The 20,336-nt window shown below is 34.6% G+C and overlaps 1 protein-coding gene across 1 annotated transcript in view; it reads left to right on the forward strand.

Moving 5' to 3' along the window:
* The window catches only part of LOC145685413 (transmembrane protease serine 9-like), a 54,291-nt gene that overhangs the window by 23,400 nt on the left and 10,555 nt on the right, over positions 1 to 20,336 (forward strand). Inside the window, exons 8-9 of the mRNA XM_081757807.1 lie at positions 17,528 to 17,547; positions 19,489 to 19,612. Of these exons, the coding sequence (XP_081613933.1) occupies positions 17,528 to 17,547; positions 19,489 to 19,612 (144 nt within the window). The remainder of the gene's footprint in view (positions 1 to 17,527; positions 17,548 to 19,488; positions 19,613 to 20,336) is intronic.

Here is a 20,336-nt window from a genome sequence, read left to right on the forward strand (position 1 = left end):
ATTGGCGGTTACGCAGCCAAAAATTGGTAACACTTCCGTTTTGAAAATTATACCACCACCGGCAGAGAAGCGACGGGACGCCAACGAACCACAAAATTATTCCCCTAAAATACGTTAAATCGCCTATATGCGTAATTTCTTTGCATCAAGGTGTCTAAAAACATATTTTTAAAAAATAAAACAAAAGTGCCGTGAGCTGGGCGTGAACCATCAACCTTAGGGTTACTAGTTGCGTAATCTTCCGAACTCGCCACGGAAGCGACTATGAAGACGATAAATCGTTGAAGTCTTTTTAATATTTCTAATCAGAGTGCTCCTTTAACCGTGTATATTTGAAGATAACTGTTTGGAATCAGATCAAATGCACTCGTCATGTAATTTTATAACAAAATGGCAAGCGTCTATTTACTTTTTTCATAGTTCTCCCATATTCACTTGCTAGTGATCGGCGACAGTTGCCAACTAAATTCATACAATTATACGCACCCATCTCAAGATTTTTCACTTCATGATGTAAAGGCAGGAGTTACTCTTGACCCCCGGAGTTCAAGTATTCTCCTTATAATAACAATTCGTCAGCGAAAAATAATATATAATCTATATCTCCGAATACTATATATCCTACTCTACGCTATATCTACGAAACTTATTTACATATTTTTCCAATCATATATTGCTGTAAATTACTGTTTGATGCAAATGTATAATATTGTGTAATATATTATTTCAGCTCTTAAAAATATATATAATAACCGCATGCACATGACTGGTGATAGTTCATGTTGGCCCCTTTACGATTCTCCGTGACAAATCAAACGAGCGCGCACCAAAATGAAGTCCTCGTTCTTACGTGGTGGTAACTTCAATACCCCCGATTTTTTTCTCAGATCTGCCTCTTCAGTTTCGGCATCTGAAGACTTTAACCGAAACGGGCTATCATCATCGCATTTTGTTTTTCTTTAGCCTTTTTCATCATCCTTTATTTGCAATAATTGGAAAGAAGACAGGGAACAAGGAAAACGGTGGGAAGGACCACAGGGAACAAGGAAAACGGACCACAACACTCAACATCCAACAACAATGAACAACAAATAAAACAAAACAAAATTTTAAAAACAAAAAGAAAAACGAAAAGAAAAACAAAAGGACTTGAACTATCTAATCAATATTAACTAACTAAATAAGAATTAAATTACTATCTAATTCCTATCTAATTTTATTATCGTATTACGTAACAAATTTGATTGCTATCTAGCTACTACCTAAATTGTCATATATAGTAAGTTGACAATTGTTTAATATTTCCGAAACATACATTTTCTATTTTCGTCTTATTGATTTTAAGAGTTTATTAAATAACACGAAAAATTCCTGTTATCACAGTCTGATAACTTCGGTGTCTGCTTACTGCTGACTGCTGATACTCTTCCTAATCTTGGTTTCTCACCTAAATGATTTTCACCTGTATGTGCGTTCCTCTCCTGTGTCACGGTTTCCGCTGTGTGGTTAATAATCACTATATACACATCACTTCATTAATACACCACTTTTCTATAATGCATTTAAGTGTCTTATCGATAAAGTTGGTTCACTGATTTTTAAAAAATTTTGATTATGGCTGTATTTGTTGATGTAGCTGTATTATTCATTGATCTCGGTTCATCCTACACATCAGAAACGGACTGTGAGTATCGACATGAGGCCCAGGACACACTCGGAGCACTTAGTGCGGGCCCTGGTCAGTTGTGTCCCGCCGCCGCGTACCCACGGACCGAAAGTCGCACGCTATCGTAACCGAATCGCGAAGCGGCTTCGAGATGATGCTCTATTTCCGAGTCTTCATGTCAAAATTGGGATATTTTTATATGATTGTTTCTATTACATATTAGTGTATATTTATTCCCACGGCTCTAGATTTAACACTCATTCCGTCACCATCGCATCACACATACGCTCCCAGAGCATCCGGAGTTCCTTACCAGTCAAAGACCGAGAATGCTCTAGGCACTCACACACCATCACTCAACCTCCTTCCTGGGGGCGCGGAGATCCAGCGCTTCCAGAAGTTTCCTTCGGTCCAGGAGGGAGGAATCCTCATTCATTCTGTTTTCCATATTTTATGTTCATTTAGTTTGTGTTTTGTCTGTAAAATGTTTTCTGCATAGTTCTGAGTATTCCTCTGTTACATGTGCCATGATTCTACAATCCTCTTCATCTTCCAAGATAGCTTTTATATCTTTCTGTCTAATTTGGTCACGAATTCGCAAGTACTCCTCCAGGAACGGGCACCACAGAACACTGTGTTCAGGTGTCCCTTGTTCTCCATATTCACAGCTATCATGTTCTTTTTTGTTGATTCTATAAAGATGGGTTGGAAAGGGACCATGTCCTGTTAGGAAATGAATTAGTCCTTTGTTGGGATTGAAGTAATTCCATTTGAGTCGCGTTCCAACGTCTGGAATAAACGTGAATAATCTTCTTGATGTTTTGTCTACTTGCCAGTCCTGTATCCATTTTTGTTGAATTTGTCTTTCTATTTCATCGAGTTTTTGTGCTTTGGTCCCTAAAAGTTCTTTCGTCTTATTTAAATTTCCTTTTTTATACCAATATGTTGCCGCTCTCTGGATTACTGTTAAATACATTGGTTTAAAACCCATCAAAATACACAACGCGCTGTGCGGTGTCGTGCTGAAGGCACCAATGAGCCGAATTAAAAGGTTTCTTTGTGGGCGATTTATTTTTGCTTTTAAGGAGTTATTCTCTAATAATCAACGTGCCCATACGCTGGAAGCATAGTTCATCGAGGCGCTTAGGATTACCTCCTGATAAGTCTTAATTAATTTTCTCGGTAGCCTATAATTTGTTTGAGCCAATGAAATGAGTTTATTAGTTACTTTATGACCTTTTAAGTAACATAATTAATATGCTCTCCAAAACTCAGTTTATCGTCTATCATAATCCCTAAATATTTAAATACTGATACCCTCTCGATCTTACTGTTGCCTATTTTAATTATTGGTCCTCTTAATAATTCCAAAAATCATGTATTTCGTTTTCCTCTCAGATATTTTAGCTTAGACTTTCCACACCAATCAAGTAATTCGTTTATAATTCGTGCTGATTTTCTTTCCAATTCTATTCTAGAGTTTGCTGAGATTATTACAGCCAAATCATCAGCAAAAACAATTACTCGTTCACTTTCCTCTAATTGGTTTAGTCTTTCTAAACACGGCTGGTATTCCAAATCCCACATCAATGGTCCTAAGATCGATCCTTGCGGACATCCCTTTTGTGCAGTAACTTTGATATTTCCCAGGTTTTCATGGATGATGATCTGTCTATTCAAGAAGTAATCCCTAACTATATTTACTAAATATTGTGATAAATTTAGCTCTTTTAACCTTTCAATGAGAGACGGTGTCCATAAGTTATCAAACGCTCCCTCTATGTCAAAAAACAGGGCCAGTGCATATTTTCTTTCCATGCTACTTTAATTAACTTGATACACATATGCATTTAAGGCATCTTCCGTAGATTTGCCCTTTCTGAAGCCATATTGTAAACTATCTTCTTCGATATTTCTATGCTTTCGTCGAATTCTATTTCCTATTATCCTTTCTAATAATTTTGAGATGTTTCTCAAAAGGCAGATTGGACGGTAAGAACTCACTTCTGTTAAATCTTTATCCTGACTTTTTAACAAAATTAGCAATTTCGATTCTTTCCACAACGAGGGAAATATCTGCTTCTTAAGTAGGGTGTTGAACAATTTTGTTAGATATGGAGTCCAAATATCCTTTTTATTTTTGTAGATCTCATTTACTATACCATCCAATCCTGGAGCTTTTTTAGTTTTTAGTTTCTTAATTATTGTTTCAACTTCCTCGTTGTCCGTTAGTTCGATATCTTCCTCTGCTGTCAATGCGATGGGTTGCAAATATTTTCTTCCCGATACCCCCGATTCTAGATATCTGCTTTGACTCGACGAAACCCTGCCACTAGTGGCACACTAGCGGCAATCCTTCGACGCGTCGCTATATCGACGATCGCCATTTACCGGCAAGTGGGCCACTAGGAGTTGGCGACGTTTACGGCATGGGGAAGCTAATAAACAAACAAAAAAATAAATCTAAAAAATTATTTAAAAAATTTTCCGAAAATTTACATCTAGCAAAATCATTTGTTGGTATTCCAGAACTGTGAATTCACCTTTATTCATAATTTATTTCTATCGTAGTTTTGATATGAGAATGATATGTCTGAAACTGTAACACAGGTCATTAATACTTTTTTTTTTTTTTTTTGGCTTTACTCAGATTTAGCAGTTTTACTTAGTCAGTCAACTTGGATCTGTGATATCAGAGTTTTAGAGATTTCCTTAAATTTTTCATTTCTAAAACAGTTTGCAACTAACACCATTAACGTATCTCTTTCGATATTTCCATATGTAATGGCTTGGTCACTCCCAGTATATTTCAAACAATAAACTATTTACGGTGTCTTACTCCATTAATCCGAACTACATTTTATATCCAACAACTCTGTGCATTTTCCCTTAAATCTGCAAACTTTCTATTAGGTTAAAACTCAGTATTTTCTATTTTCTTCCTTTCTTGCTAAAACGAAAGTGTTCTTTAGGCAACCTGAAATGATGACTCTATACTACATTATGTTGCATAGGTCATTTTATGTAGCATATCATTTGAAAGTTGGACACTTTCTTCGTATATTGAAAGCAACAGGGATTAAGTCCTTCTACACTTACATGAGAAGTAAACACATTCTTTTTAATTCGTGGAATTGTGCCAATGCACTAGGTCCAGAGAGTTTTTAACTTAAGCTAATTAATAATAATAATAATAATAATAATAATAATAATAATAATAATAATAATAATAATAATAATAATAGTTATTATTGTTATTATTATTATTATTATTTTATTGACAGGTTTTTCTGAATATTAAGCAATATTTCTCAAAAAGCTGGTATTTTTAAACAAATGTGTTCGATATCAAGTTTTCATAAAGTAGTCACTCTCTCCTATAAATAATTTCAGAGGGGCCGCGGTAGCTCAGTGATAAAGCGTTCACCTTTGGTGCATGGGATCCTTGGGTCGACCCCAGCTCGCACCAAGTGAATTTTGTGGTGGAGAAACACCATGTGCATGGGTTTTCTCTGGGTTCTCCCGTTTTCTCCCACTTTTTTCATTCCACCATTGCATTCATTTCTCATCACCTTTAGCCTAGCCGATATAACCGTGGGTCGTAAAACTTAAAGATTTGACTTCAAATAATTCCAACCCAAACAGTTGCAGGAAGTATGTCATTTCGAATAAAACAAACTACTCTATAAAATTCTGAGTATTATTATTTTTTATATATACAATTCTAGCGGATCTTATTTCTAAATCGAAGGGTAAGAAGATTAAATTCACTCTCTTATTATTATAAATTCATTTCAATTGAAGCAGTTAAAATAGTTGGGAAAAATTAGAAATCCATACCCTATATTCCAGTGTGCCACAACCGGATAACAGGGCACACTGGCGTGCCCAGCAAAATGAACAGTGTGACGCAAACTTTTACCTATTATTTACAAGAATATTTGTCGAGTTTATTTTATTTATTATTATGAACGATTCTTCCACGGATCAGCTGTCTGTATACAGTTAAACAAACAAGTGTCACATTGAGGGAATGAGTGTAATTATTTACTTTAATAGTAATAGAAATGTATATTTTCTTGTATTTTCTACCGGGAATAACTGCATCCGGTCTTGAAAGCTGCGACTAACAACAAAGGAACCCGATGTGCCAAACACACACCACCTACGCACTTCAATACACCAACAAAAGGTGCAGACTATTCATGAGTTAAAGTCTCTCACCCAATGTATGCTCCTAACATGTCTCTCAGCGATTACAACATTTTTTGGTAATTCAATCACTTCCTAGTAGGATAGCTTTACCTAGAGACCACTGATTAACCTGGTATTGGATGTTTCACTTTTTTACCTTTGGAGTTGACAGTCATCGTTTGGATATCTCACACGCAAATATCTAATATTAACAACGTTTCTTCTATAATTTCGTAATATTGTATTATTTCTTTGTATTATTCATTAGCTTGGTTAAGCTTATTTAAACACTTTTCTCTTTGCACCTACTTATTACGTATACCTTAACGTTGTATAAAAATACACTAACTCTCACCGGGAATCAAATCCAGAACCAATGCACTTGAACCATTTGGCCACAACAAGGCACATTTAAATAGAAGTTTCGATTTTGTTTGGAAAATTGTGATTAGGTGTAACATTTAAAAATATATTTAAGAATGAAAATTAAATGAAATCTTTGAGTTTTACGTCCCACGGTTATGCCGATTAGGCTAAAGGAGACGGTGATAATGAGAGATGAGTGAAATGGTGGAATGAAGAAAGTGGGAGAACCCCGAGAAAACCCACGAGCACGGTGTTTGTCCACCACAAAGTTCACTTGGCGGGGATCGAACCCGGGACCCCAAGCACCAGAGGTGAACACTCTACCACTTTTTTGTTTAAACTTCCTGACTATTTTTTTCTATTTTAACCACTTCTCAGGACTACTGGACACGACAGGGACACGAACACAGAAACATCGAGGACAGTTAAAATTCCACCCTTGCTCTTCAGAGGGACTCGAACCCCCAATGGGCTTCACCTTACGATCATCAGCCTAACTCCTCAGACCGTTCGGCTACACACACCACCTACCACTGAGCCACCGCGCCCCCCATATTTAAGAATGGGTACGGATGAAACGCACTGATTTTTCTCGCTCGAATTTCTTAAACTGACTCGTGTTAGGCTGCAGCTATTACTGAAACATTTATTTGGAAAATGCGAATAAAATAATGTGTTTTGGAAAACTTTGTTCAAAGCAACTTATGTCCAAAAGTAAAGTACCCATTGGTCATATTTCTGTTAGAAATAACATCTGCCATATATTAGAATTATTAAGGAAATAATTGTATGTGAACTATGAGCAAAAGCGTCTGAGTACTTTCTGCGAAATCGTCAAAAAGGTCATCCCGAAGAATAAAATATCCCTTGTGTATCTTTTCAGGACAAACGAGTTATGCTATTTATGAAATACGAACAAAATTGCCAGAGTATTCTCGACAAAATCGTAGGGTAATCGTAGGGTAATTACTTGTTCCGAAAAGTAATATACCACTTCTAGCTTTTAGGATGATGGAATTATACCATATCGTTAGGTTATTTATGTAACATTTATTTATGAAATATGAACAAAATTGCGTCAGGCGTTAATGGGAAAATCGTCGGAGAAGAGTAAACTACCCCTTCTGAATGTTTACAGGACGAACGAGTTGTGTCATATTGTTAGGTTATTAATGATACAATTATTTATGAAATGTGATTGAGAAAATTGTTCGAAAACACGCATCCCATACAGTAAATTACACCTTATGTATTTTTTTTTTTCAGAGCAATGATTCATACTATACTTGTAAAAAAATAAGCAAAATCTTTACAGCTGTTTTTGAAACAATTTAATTATTTTAAATTTTCATTCATCAGTAAACTACCCTTATTTTTAGGTGTCGGAGGATATAGAATTCGGAACGATAAAGTGTTATAAAAAATTCGTCTAGAATTCGGTCCAGATACGTCGAACAGTATGGCCTCTATTTGAATGCATGTAAAAGCGTGACGAACCGCAAACGAACAGATGGACAGACATCAAAATAACTTTTTCGATATGTGGGGACGTGAAACTTGAAGTCATTGAAATCTCGAATTCAATTTTTATCACTATTACTACAATTTCTTCTTTCGTCGCTTGAACGTGAAAAAGAATAGGAATACAACGACACGTAAAGTGATAATTTGTAATTCCCAAAATTTAATGAGTTACGTTTAATGTGTTGCCACGCTAGAAAAAAAGCTTATGCCTGTTTGTTACATCATTTTAATATCAATTTTTCACGCTACTATATAATGTTGAAATATGGTATGATTATCGTTCATATTCATGCTATCTTTTGGAAATATTCGTGTTCCGCATACATAGATCTGTATAATTTAGTTACGTTCAACGAAAGCATTCTTGCACTTATGGATATGGAAAAAAAAGAGATAGAGAAAGTCAATACTCTAAAAAGCAAAAAACACAAGCACACACACACACAAACGATAATTTAACATCAGGTCGATGTAACAAGGGGTAAGACTGGATAGGCTGTCAAGGTCGCGTATGTTCTTTTTCCTGTTCCAAACACACAAACCCGAAGTGAGTTGTCTGCTGTTCAAGAACGGGAAGTAACATACAAGACTATAAACTGAAATCAATAACTGTTTCCAATAGTACACGTATTCTAATACAGAATAAATACGTCGATTAAAGGATACTATCAATAAATTATTTCCTTATTATATTGTTTCGGTTCTTATTAATATCAAAATTATACACTTCCTATAATCTTTTGTTTTAAAAAATGGGATGGGATGGGATGGGATTCGATGTGGATTCAAAATAATGAAATAACTACAAGTCCGCCACTCTATCCACCTAACCACGGAGGTTACGTGGTGTTGGCTCTTTTTTTTAAAGAAATAATCTTCATAACCATGGTCCGTATCGCTTCGAACCTTAAGATAAGAGTTTTTCTGTTTAATTCTATATTTTCGTACGACATCTTAGTTACAAAAGCTAATTTATATTTGGCAGGCAGTCTACACACTAGGTTTTAACCAATAAATGCAACATTTTAGTCCACTATCTAGTTCCTTGATCCAACTCCTCGAGTCCCCTACTGTATTCCCTCCGCAATCATGCTCTGCTACTGAAAAAATCCCTAGAAATCATCGTTGCCAGTATACACAAAACCGAGCATAATTTTGTTTTTTGCTTATATTTTTATTATTGTATTATATTTTTTTGGAAATATCTCCTTAGATGGATTGCTTTCTATTATCTCCACATACTAATAACTGAATTTTACCTATAAACGTAAGGAAAATGGAATAAATACGAAAAATCTTCAGTTACAGTATACGCGCATTTTTTTTGCGCATAGGAGTACCTTGTATACAAAATAAAGTGGTCTTTTCATCGATATCTCGATTGATTGGTTGTCATGACCAATAGTATCATTTTCAAAATATGGCACTTTCCTGGTGAGACACTAGATTGCTAGATAGATAGATAGATAGATAGAGAGAGAGAGAGAGAGAGAGAGAGAGAACTGATTGTTAAAAGATTAGAATGGCACCACTGTGTACATATATATATATATATATATATATATATATATATATATATATATATATAGTGATTGATCCGTTCCATGAGTCAAATGAATATAGGGCTTGGGAACTATGCCTCCAACATTCTATGTTAATATTTAATTTTCTCTTTTGACTTCATTTCTTAACAGAATGAAACCAAATTTACAGAGGATTAGTATGGGTTAAAAATTTGGTTCCTTTTGAAGATAGTCCAAATCTGCGGTGGGGTAGGGATGTTTCTACGTCTACTTAATCCACCTAAATATTGTATATTTAACTTACATTATCGGCTGCACTTCTTCACTGAATCAAACCAAACTTGTGCAAAAATTGTATTGGGCAAAAATGATGTTTCTTTCGAAGATAAAGGCAAAACCAGTGTAGAGCCGGGGAGCTATGCCCTCCAAAATATTTCTCATCATTAACATGGCTGCATTCCTTAACCGAGTCAACTTGATATCCTCACTACAATTAATGTTTGTACTGTATTGCCATTGCGAGTGAAGAGTCAAATGCCAGTGCTAATATTTGCTTGAATCTAAACAGACAGGGAAACAAGAATTTACTCGCTTTTTGTGCAAAGTATTAATTTTCCGTTTATTTGTATGTGGTTACTAGATGTAAGTTGAGCCACATAACTCGCCCACTAAAACAAACAAAAGCCTCCATTCTGTCATTTCACTACACGGACCTACATATTCTGTTTAGGTAGTATCAACACTTCCTTATTTCTTTGGATTTGCTTAAGTATTAGAATATGCATTATTAGGCGCATTGTTATTAGGAATGACTTAGAACCTTTCTAAATTTAATAATAACATGGAAGAGATCTCAATTGATTGCGTGCTTTTAAAAGAAAAATTGAATATTAAAATAGAATACTACAAAAGAATAAGTCCAAGTGTTAAATTTGTAAAGGCAACGGATTAAACGGAAGAACACAAACACATACATCACACACACAGAGAAAAATTAACAATAACTGTCTTGTTTAGAAATATGCCTATTAGCACTGAGTTTTGAACTAGAAATGTATGTTGCATTGAAGTTCATGACACTGTTATTTAGGAACGAGCCTTTTTTATTCGTGGAAAGAAAATCAGTTGTTTCGCATGTTCTGCACTAAGTGAAGTATGAACATCAGTTACGATATTGCATCAACAACTAAATACTCTGTCCGATAGAACGCTGGTAGCTACACAAACACTTACGAGCCAAAAGAGCTAATTTTGGAAAGTCACTGTCATGAGATTTCCTCCAGTGAAGGAGGTTTTCTTCCATATTTGTAGGCAGTGATGCTATTCTAATTTTTTAAGAACTGGTTATATATATGAGGGAGAGATAGTAGATGGATACATAGAAAGATATCTCTCTCGCTCTCTCTTAGGAAGCAAATCATACAAGATAGACAAAAGCATTTTTTTCACTGGATACCACAAGTAACAAGTAGAGACCTACACAGCAACCTAATATACGGTGTTGTGACGAAATTAGGTAGCACTGCGAATATCTTCGAAACGAATTATCCAAAATAGATGTTTGTCAAGAAGTATTGGAAACACCTTAACACAGCAATGGATCAACAATTGTTGATAATGGTATGTATGCCTTTCAAATGTAAATAACCCTCATCACTGCACTGATATGATCCGTTTTCATTCTTGATATCTAACCAGCCCATTTGAAATTAACAAAAAATCGCTTATATCTTGTTCTGAGAGATCATATATCTAACCCTGTAGCTGTAAGAATTTCTAAGAACAAAGCTAAACAAACTGAAACTTGCTCGTTCTTGGGTATAACTGGATAAAATTTACTGTTATGTCTGGGTATAACAAACTCGAAATATATTAACAACCGGTTCTGGCGAACCAATGCGAACCGGCTGAATAGCACCAGTGTCTGTAGATGGCACTGAAAGATGTGCATCGATTTCCTGTTGCAGTAAGGCATCAAATGATTAGCACAAAAAAGAAACGGTGATTCCCCGATTTTGCTTTTGTTGATCGGGTACGTCATTCGTCCATCTCTGAAATGAAATGAAATTTTTGAGTTTTACGTCCCACGATTATACCGGTTAGGCTAAAGAAGACGATGATAATGAGAAATGAATGAAAATGATGGAATGAAGAAAGTGGGCGGAAACAGAAGAACCCCGAAGAAACTCACGCAACGCTGTTTGTCCACTACAAAGTTCACTTGGCGAAAGCAGGGTTTGAAACCGGGACCTCATGCACCAGGGGTGAACGCTCTACCACTAAGCCACTGCGGCCCCTACCGCCCATATCTGGATCAAGTATTGTTTGTGCGTGAGCTTAAAATACAACACACGCACGTGTTATGTTATAGAAAGAACTTCTCTCTCTCAAACGCATACAGCCACACGTGCACATTCACAAATGCACATACATTAAATACAGGTAAACACCTACACACAAGTAAAACACGCATATTCTATGTCACCCTGTTTCCCTCTCATTATTTCCGCAATGATGACCAATATGATAGCTGGGAAAGAAATTAAATTACTATTTTTATTAACTTTTTCGGAGGAAACAGTGGTGGATTAGAAGGAACACAAGTCTGTTTTTTGTGACTAACAAGTATTCTCCATTGAAACGTTTTGAAACCAGATTGTCTATATCAACATGAATATTCAAGACCAATCAATATGTTTAATATCCATATTGGATGTTGTCGATATCGATATTCGATATTTTCGATATCGATATCAGAAAAATATTGAATGTCGATATCGAAATTTCGATATCGCACAGCCCTATTTGTAGGTAATGAAGGATTCGGCATCCACACTAATCTAATGCGACCATTTGCTGGAAAACAAATGAGTATAAGAAAAAAGATATTCAACTACCGTTTACGTAGAGCCAGGAGACACGTTGAGTGTGCTTATCGTATAATATCAAATAAGTGGAGAATTTTTCACCGACCCCTAAATGTTACAGTCTAATTAGCGGTGGAAATAGTTAAAGCTTGCTGCATTTTACATATGGTTGTCAGGGATGGAGATGGTTACAACGTTAATGACACTTTTATAGTGGTTGGTTTGGAAGATATTCCACTTTGTGTTACAGGATTGGAAAAGAAAGCAGATTAACTTATACGAAACATGTTTACACACTATTTCATTAGAAATGAAGGTCTCTCCCATGGCAGAACAGAATGGTGTAGAACAGTTTTGAATTCAGACATTTGTGCAACAGGGCTTTCACAATTCTAGAGGGGGCGCATATTTGCATAAGATATAGGAAATTAATCTGAATTCTGAGTTGATCAACTTAACAAAAGAAGTAATAAAAATAAATTTTACATTTACTATGTTGCATCTGGTACTTTGTATCTGAGTACTTTGCATCAATGTTCGTACAAAATAAATATAGAGAAATAAAACTATAAGCAAAATTTTATGTCTGGAGGGGCAGTGAATCGAAGGGGACTTACTTATCCCCTTGAGTACGCCTGAATTCAACACTGGTCTAGAATGAAGAGTGTTGAAAAGAGAGGCACATATTTACATTTGTAGACTTTAATTTAAAACTATATTTGTTCCTATGATTGCCTCAATGCAATCGTTGGCTGAATGTAATATAATGAGCAAATAATGACCTGAGTTTTGAGTCAATAATTAAGTGGGATAAAGATGAGAGTATATATATATGTATTTTCTTATCAGTATGTTGAACTCAATAATTCACATAGGTTAGATTTTCCAGTGGTTTTAGGCTTAAAGTTGCATCTTTTAATCTTAATCTTGTTGAGTTTTTGATTTTAGTTTAGCGTCCCTTTCAGCAGCGAGGATATATGAGACGTGGACCTACTGATTAACGTGGAATCCGAACCACATGAGCTCCCGCTGGGAATCGAACCCGGGTCTCCCACGCCAAAGGCGCGTACGCTAACCACTTAGCCACGAATGAATTCAATCTTAACCTTAATTCAATGCAAACACTTCTCTATAAAACTGATACAATATGTTTCCTTCTCCTTGAAGCTCTCCCCGTTTTCAATTTTGTTGTTTTTCTTAATACATAACAATGTAGGCATGTTAACAACACACACCACACAGACAACCATCATTTGGATGTGATAAGCAGGAAAAAAAATTTTTTTTGTAATATTTCCTTTTCCAAAATTTAACACTAATTTGCAAGCCTCATCCTAATTTCGTACATTAAATAATCAGTACTAAACGTTCCACAAAATATTATTAAGTTTACAAACGAATCGGAAATTTTAGAAACAGCATAACTCTCAGAACAAAATTTTTTCAGGAATGAACAAGAAACGTTTTTTGGTGAAAAAGCACATTTAATAATCGACGTTCTGTTATTTACTATATCAAGTAAAACAATTAACAAATAAAATGACATGAAATTAAAGCCCGAAACCTTTGATCTTCTTGCATAAATCAATGTTACGTTAAGCGCACTTGGAGTTTCGCTGTTTCTGAAATATCGATTCAAATATGATTTTACTCTTGTACTTTCTAAGTTGCAAACGTGCAGTACAGAAACTGGATTTCACAATCTTTAAACGATAACTACCTCTATTGTACTGGATCCACTACCCCTCCCACTCCGCTCTCTGAATAAGCCCATGATAAATTATCAATATCAACTACAAAAATCTTTACATTTACTTACCGTATTTGCTTTCCTCATTGGCGCTCAAATTCTCAAAATTGGAATTCAATCTGATGCAAACCTCCCTCCAAGCAGCTGTTGTTTCGTTTTTGGACTTGTACGAATCCAAAGATTTCTCCCACATTGTGGGCCTTTTCTCCACCAAACAAATTAATATTTTATATCTATATTTTCCATGGAATCCATTTATAGTCAAAAGTAACTCCCCCTAGCATATTTCAATATACTAGCAAACAGAATTTTGTCACGCTCACGCCGTCTAGTCTGCAGAGAACCCTAAGCGACAATAGTAATCAACATGCCCCGTGTACAGCGCAGCGCCGCACCGCGTCTTGAAGGGCGTCGTGATGTTTATGTTTTCCCGTGGCCAGATAGTCTGGAAAGCCTCATATATACTAATGGTAATCAAATAATCACAGTCGGCGCTCTGTCAAATGCGGCAAGCGGCAAACGCCGCATAATCTGAAATGGGCCTTAGATTACGTACGCAACTGCTTTCACACAACCAGGGATTCTCAACGAATGTGCTGCGAAACTTTCGAGATAAGGTGACAATGAGGGTGAAACATATATATATATATAAACAATAAATAATAAATGATATAATTCAATATAAATTTGAAAAATAAAAGGAAAAAGAAAACTTTTCAAAGTCGTAAAAATATTTATTTTCGAGAGATGTTCAAGAATGGACGCTAGTAATTAATGGAAAATTGGAGCTTGTTGTTTTCACAAAATAGTTCAATTCATGCTGAAATTGATAGCAAACTGCAGATGAGTCAGTCTGCCGTAGTGCTGTCAACCCATAGACTAGTGTGCCGAGGATACACTTAACAAAAGGGCAGTGCCATGATCAGAAAAAAGTTTGGAAGTCTCTAGATTCAACTTATTCGTTTTTTTAATAAACACAAAAAATTTTAAAATACAACATTGTCATGTGTCTGATATCATTTATAAACAACGAAAATGTTTCATAATCTTATCGTCTGCACAAATATCTGAGACAATAGTATTTTACTTTACAAATAATATATGTGTAACTAACTATAATAGTTCTATAGCCTATGGAACCCGGAGGTTCAATGCCGCGTTCACAAAATATCTCAATTTACTTCTATCCTTAGCCAGTTGCATCCAGTTTCTACTTTGTATTCCTATTTCTGTGAGATTCATCTTAATATAGTCCTCCCATTTGAGTCTAGACGTTCCTAATGTTCATTTTCCGATTGGATTTCCAGTGAAGACATTTCAAGCGTTTCATCTTCTTTTCATTTTGGCTACATGATATGCCATCCTAGACTTGATGATCCTAATAATGTTTGGTAAACGGTAGAAATTACATAGTTCCTGGTTACAAAATTTGCGCCATTCCCATTCCCGTTCTTCTTGGATTCAAATATTCGTCTCAGGATTTTACGTATGTCAATAAATAAATAAATTAAATTAAATTAAATTAAATTTGTTACTTTAAGGTCCCACAATTATACCCTTTAGACCTTACCCTTTAGAAACGGATTATTAACGTAAGTAAATTATTCTAAAATACAATTTTTTGTGGTCCGAGAATTGAAACAGGAACCACGTGCACCAAATGACACAACCTCTATCAACTAGAGCTGCAAGGATGGCTATTTATGTCAACATTAGAGGAAGAGAACCAAACATTCTATAGTTAACCCTGTGTCTTGCTACATACACAGTAAAACCAAAAATAAAAAGTGCTAATTATCATTTGCAAAGAATGACATGAATTAGCACCACAAAAGTTACATTTGTTTTCTTTTTTCTTCGATTAACTCAAAACCTATGCAATTTATCTGGAAACAAGTTATTTTGTTCAACTTCTGTTCTCTAGCCAATGATATAGGTTTTATTTTTAGTTAATTAAAAACTAAAATTTAAGAACTAATTAACTATTTAAGAGCTGTCAACTTGCAAGTGTCCTAACGAAGATCTTATGAAGGATATATATTTCAGTGTCACTTTTTGATTTCAATGAGTGGCACAATTCTTGTACAGGATAAATTTTAGGTTTACCAAGAAGTTCGTTTTTCTCCGTTTTCTTGAAAACTATAAAAACTAACCTTTCACACTTAGTGTCTTCTTCAGCTTAATTTTGATATAAGTGGTGTTAAGTCATACTTTCTTGTTTGACAATACACTTCTCTGATAAACAAGACAGTTGTTTTCTTTATCACTAGAACTTTCAAAGTTATCTGATGAAATTTCCCTCCTTTTAGAATGAAAATCTGACTTACTTCACATTTTCTGTTAACAAATTTACTTATCTACATTTGTTTGTGTGTGTGTGTGTGTGTGTGTGTGTGTGTGTGTGTGTGTGTGTGTGTCTTAAGTCATTTCAATTTGACAAATTGTCTTACACCACTGTAAGTTTCACCCGTCCATGTGTCTCATATTTGGGCTATTTTGCGATAAACACTAATAATATTGTAGAGTTAGCAGAAAAACTTGCAATATTAACGTTAGTATTTTAACAACATAATATTAAAGTATTTTAAACAACATACTAAACATCCTTCATCTATTAAAAGTATACCAAAGTTTTCCAAAAGGGAAAACGAAATGATCGTATCATTAACCAAAAATTGATGTTATTAACCCTCATCCTATTCATAAACGAATTACTTAAGTTATTCACCGAAAAGTTTCCAAGCCCTGAAACAAATGAAGAAAGAAGAATGATTAATGTTTCATTCTTCAAGCTATAATTTAGTTTATAATTACTTCCTGTATAGAGAGGAAGAATCCGGCATGAAAATATTTCTTAAATATTAGGTTAAAGCATGGCAACTGACCCTGACTGAGTTTTTTTTTTTTCTTGTTGTTGTTATCTAACTCTAAAAAAGATTAGCACATATCTGTCAACACTTCCGTATGATGCGAAGGCTACAAAATATAATAAACAAAGACAGAAGTTTTGTTTTTATTAATGATAGAGATGATATATTTTCAATCCACCTGCATAACAACCACATCACCTGCATAACAGCAGGGTGTCCAAAGACGTTCCCAATGACAGGTGTACTTGAGGGAAATGGGAGGATTCCATGCTTAACAAGAATTACTCCATTAATGTGACAAAGCAGAATACTGTCATGTCTTTTAGTAATTGAAAAATCTTGATTTAATTCCAAAGAGCTAAACCTACAAACCCACATATTTATGGAAGATGTACCTTGGCCTACTTCAAAGCGACCATCCCTTTTCTACTAGAGGGCTCCAGTATCCCATGCTATCACTAGTAGTGTCAAAAAAATAGCATCATATATCAAACACTGCATTATCAGAATCTTGTTTCCGGTTCCCCACAGATGAGGAATAACAGTTTTTACTGCCTGTATTTCCTTGGTACTCTTCTGATAATATTACTTCCAGTTAAAGCTTCTTTTAAAAAATATAAATAGAGAATATTTGCTTAAACTTTATACAGATCTATTTTATAGATCTTCAATACACAACTAATTAATTGTTTCGGGGATTTATATCAAATACCGAAGAAATATGGTAACAAGTCTCTACATTACATTATTTTTGTGTTTTACTGCAGTGAATATTATAAATGCTCAAGTAAGTATTTTTCTTTGTTTTTCAATATTATTTCTAACTTATTTTGAACGACAAAAGTAATATAATTTGAGAATTATAAGAACTAAACACACTGTGACAGTTCAGAATTAAGATAAAATATTCAGTAGTAATTACGGAATTCTTGAGTTTATTCATAAACTCTTCCAGAAACTGAACAAATCTTCAAGTTCAAGACGGGAGATGGTTGATTCTTTTAAAAATTACATTACTTCAACCTATACAGTATTACATTATTTTTTTGAAAAAACAATACAATCAAAGAAAGGAAAAAAATGTCTGTAGGAAATTTGTTAAGCGTACAGTTACCTACTTCATAAATATATTGGAAAGGAAGCCTCCATGATTCACAGGATTAAAATTTGGTAGGTTGGTTTCAGCACCAGTGGACCAACAGTGCAGTTTAAAATGGAATTCGAACCACATTAACTCCCACTGGATTTCCAGTATCAAAGGCTTTTATGCTAACCGTATAATTGTAGGAAGACTGAAGCTTCTTAATACAGTATTGTACATCTAACTCTTGTGTATCATTTACTTACCATTATTAGGAAAGGAATAGACATTTACAAGATCAATAATAAATCAATTTATTTTTAGCCTCGAGTTACAGTAGCTCATTGATTGAGCGTTTGTCTTCTAGTGTGAGGGAACCCTAGTTTGATCCCAGGCGATGTGAGTTTATAGTGGATAACATCGTATCCGTGTTCTTTCTCGAGGTTTTCCCTTCGAGGCTCTCATTCAACCAATTGTTTCAAAATCATTCACTTTCATGAGCCCTATGTCTCCTTTAGCTTAAAGGGCATAAGCGTGGTATGTTAAGCTTGAAATTTATTAATCGAATATAATAATTTATGAGTTGAATAATGTATTATGTATGATGTTTAAGTAGTAAAGAGCTCAACTCTGGTGGAAAGATCCATTGTCCGATTCTATATCATGTGATTGTGTGGGAACTCATACTTTTGGAAGGTTCTTCCGTTTTCTTCAATCATTCTTCTTTGAATAATTATTTCATCATTTGTATCGTCTCTCCAGTAGAAAATAAATCAATAATTGAATATGATTTGGGTATTTTTAGAAACTTTAATTCATTGTTAGAACCTATCTAAAAAAATCGGAAGTGTTATATCAGTGAAAAAAAATATCGGAATGCCTCCTTACACAGTATTAGACCTGTTAATCAATGACGGAAAGTTTTTTTTTTTTTTAATGTCCAAACGCTGATTTATTGTTTGTAATGTAACTGGGAGAAGTTGAACGTAAAGTAGAGTGACAATAATTTTAACAGCTAAAAACGGGACACTAAAAAATAGTAGTACTGGAAACACACGCATCCATACATATCTGCAATTTTTCACTAAATTCGGAGTGTAAACGAAAACAAAAGCAAAACTATAAATCATATTTGTATGCAAGATTTTCGGCTAACAAAAACTCAAAACTCGTTACACCACATAGAAATAAAACTACCGGTATATAATAAACTACCAAAATCTGTGAAACAAATACCAAATTTGCAGTTTGAAATCCATTTTAAAACATAATCACCTATTGAGAGGTCCAATGTTACCATCTCATCAAAGGGGTAGGGGATGAGGCAATTAATTTCAAGTGTACTAAGTGTAAATTAAGTATCAAGTCTGGGTTTATTATTTACTTCTTTCACTTGCTTAAAACGTGACAAATACAACTTTTTTTTTCATCTACTGATGGTATGGCCGAGATACACCCCGAAAACGGGACTGTCTCGGTCAAAACGGGGCGTATGGTCGTCCTAACTTAAAGCAAAGCTTTATTTCAATTTATTGCACTCAACATCGAAATTAAATAAATAAATAAATAAATAAATAAATAAATAAATAAATAAATAAATAAATTACAAACAACTAATTTTGCATGAATAAAATGTTGCATTCTCAGGGCCCAGTCGAACCAGTTGATCCAGTAGAAGCTGCTCAGGAGCAAAACAAAGGCGTAGTAGAATGGCTGTTGGGAACAAGCGAAGAGGAAGCGCCTATTGAAACTGAATATTGTGAATCATGCAGTAAGTATTAGCAAAACACTTTCAATTTATTACGAATAGAACACGAGTCACTGTTAGAAGTGTGTGTGAATGTTACCGTTAGATGAATGCAAAGAGTCTGTTACTTAGTAGTGAGTATTTTTCATATACGGTACATAAAAAAAATAATTAAATAATCTATTCGAGCAGAAAAGAATCTATGAATTGGACCAAATTACCAACGAATGACGTACTTGTTCATGCAGTAAAAAAATCGTTCTGCTTTTCCTCGAGTTTCCCAAAAGCTACCCTCAAAGTGTGTCATTTTATTCAGCTTGAAGGCATCCATCGATTGATATATATATATCCAAACTATGAACAATATTAGCCAATAGTTAAACAAAAATTAGACTTTTAAGAGTTCATCACAATTTTAGCCTTACCTTATTAACTATATTTCTACCGGATGTTTTCCCGTTCTCCCTAAAGACCCTTCAGCACTTTGTAAAACATATTTTCAATGATCTTATCTTTAAGCAGAGCAGGAATTCTCGTTCTGCTTATTTTTGAAACACGGAATTTTATGCAGGGCTGCTTTTTTTTTTTTTTAATGCAACTCCGAAAAGCACACCTCGTAGTGTCTGTTTATCAACACATCGGAACCCACATTTCTTTTTTCTAATGGCTGCAATAAGCTGTTTACTAATTATACCAGATTCTGTAAGAGAATAACTATTTCTTTAAGCTGTATATGATTTAAGCTGTA

This window comes from Thermobia domestica, chromosome 5, assembly GCF_964235325.1.
Source record: "Thermobia domestica chromosome 5, izTheDome1.hap1.1, whole genome shotgun sequence".
NCBI classification, from domain to species: Eukaryota; Metazoa; Arthropoda; class Insecta; order Zygentoma; family Lepismatidae; genus Thermobia; species Thermobia domestica.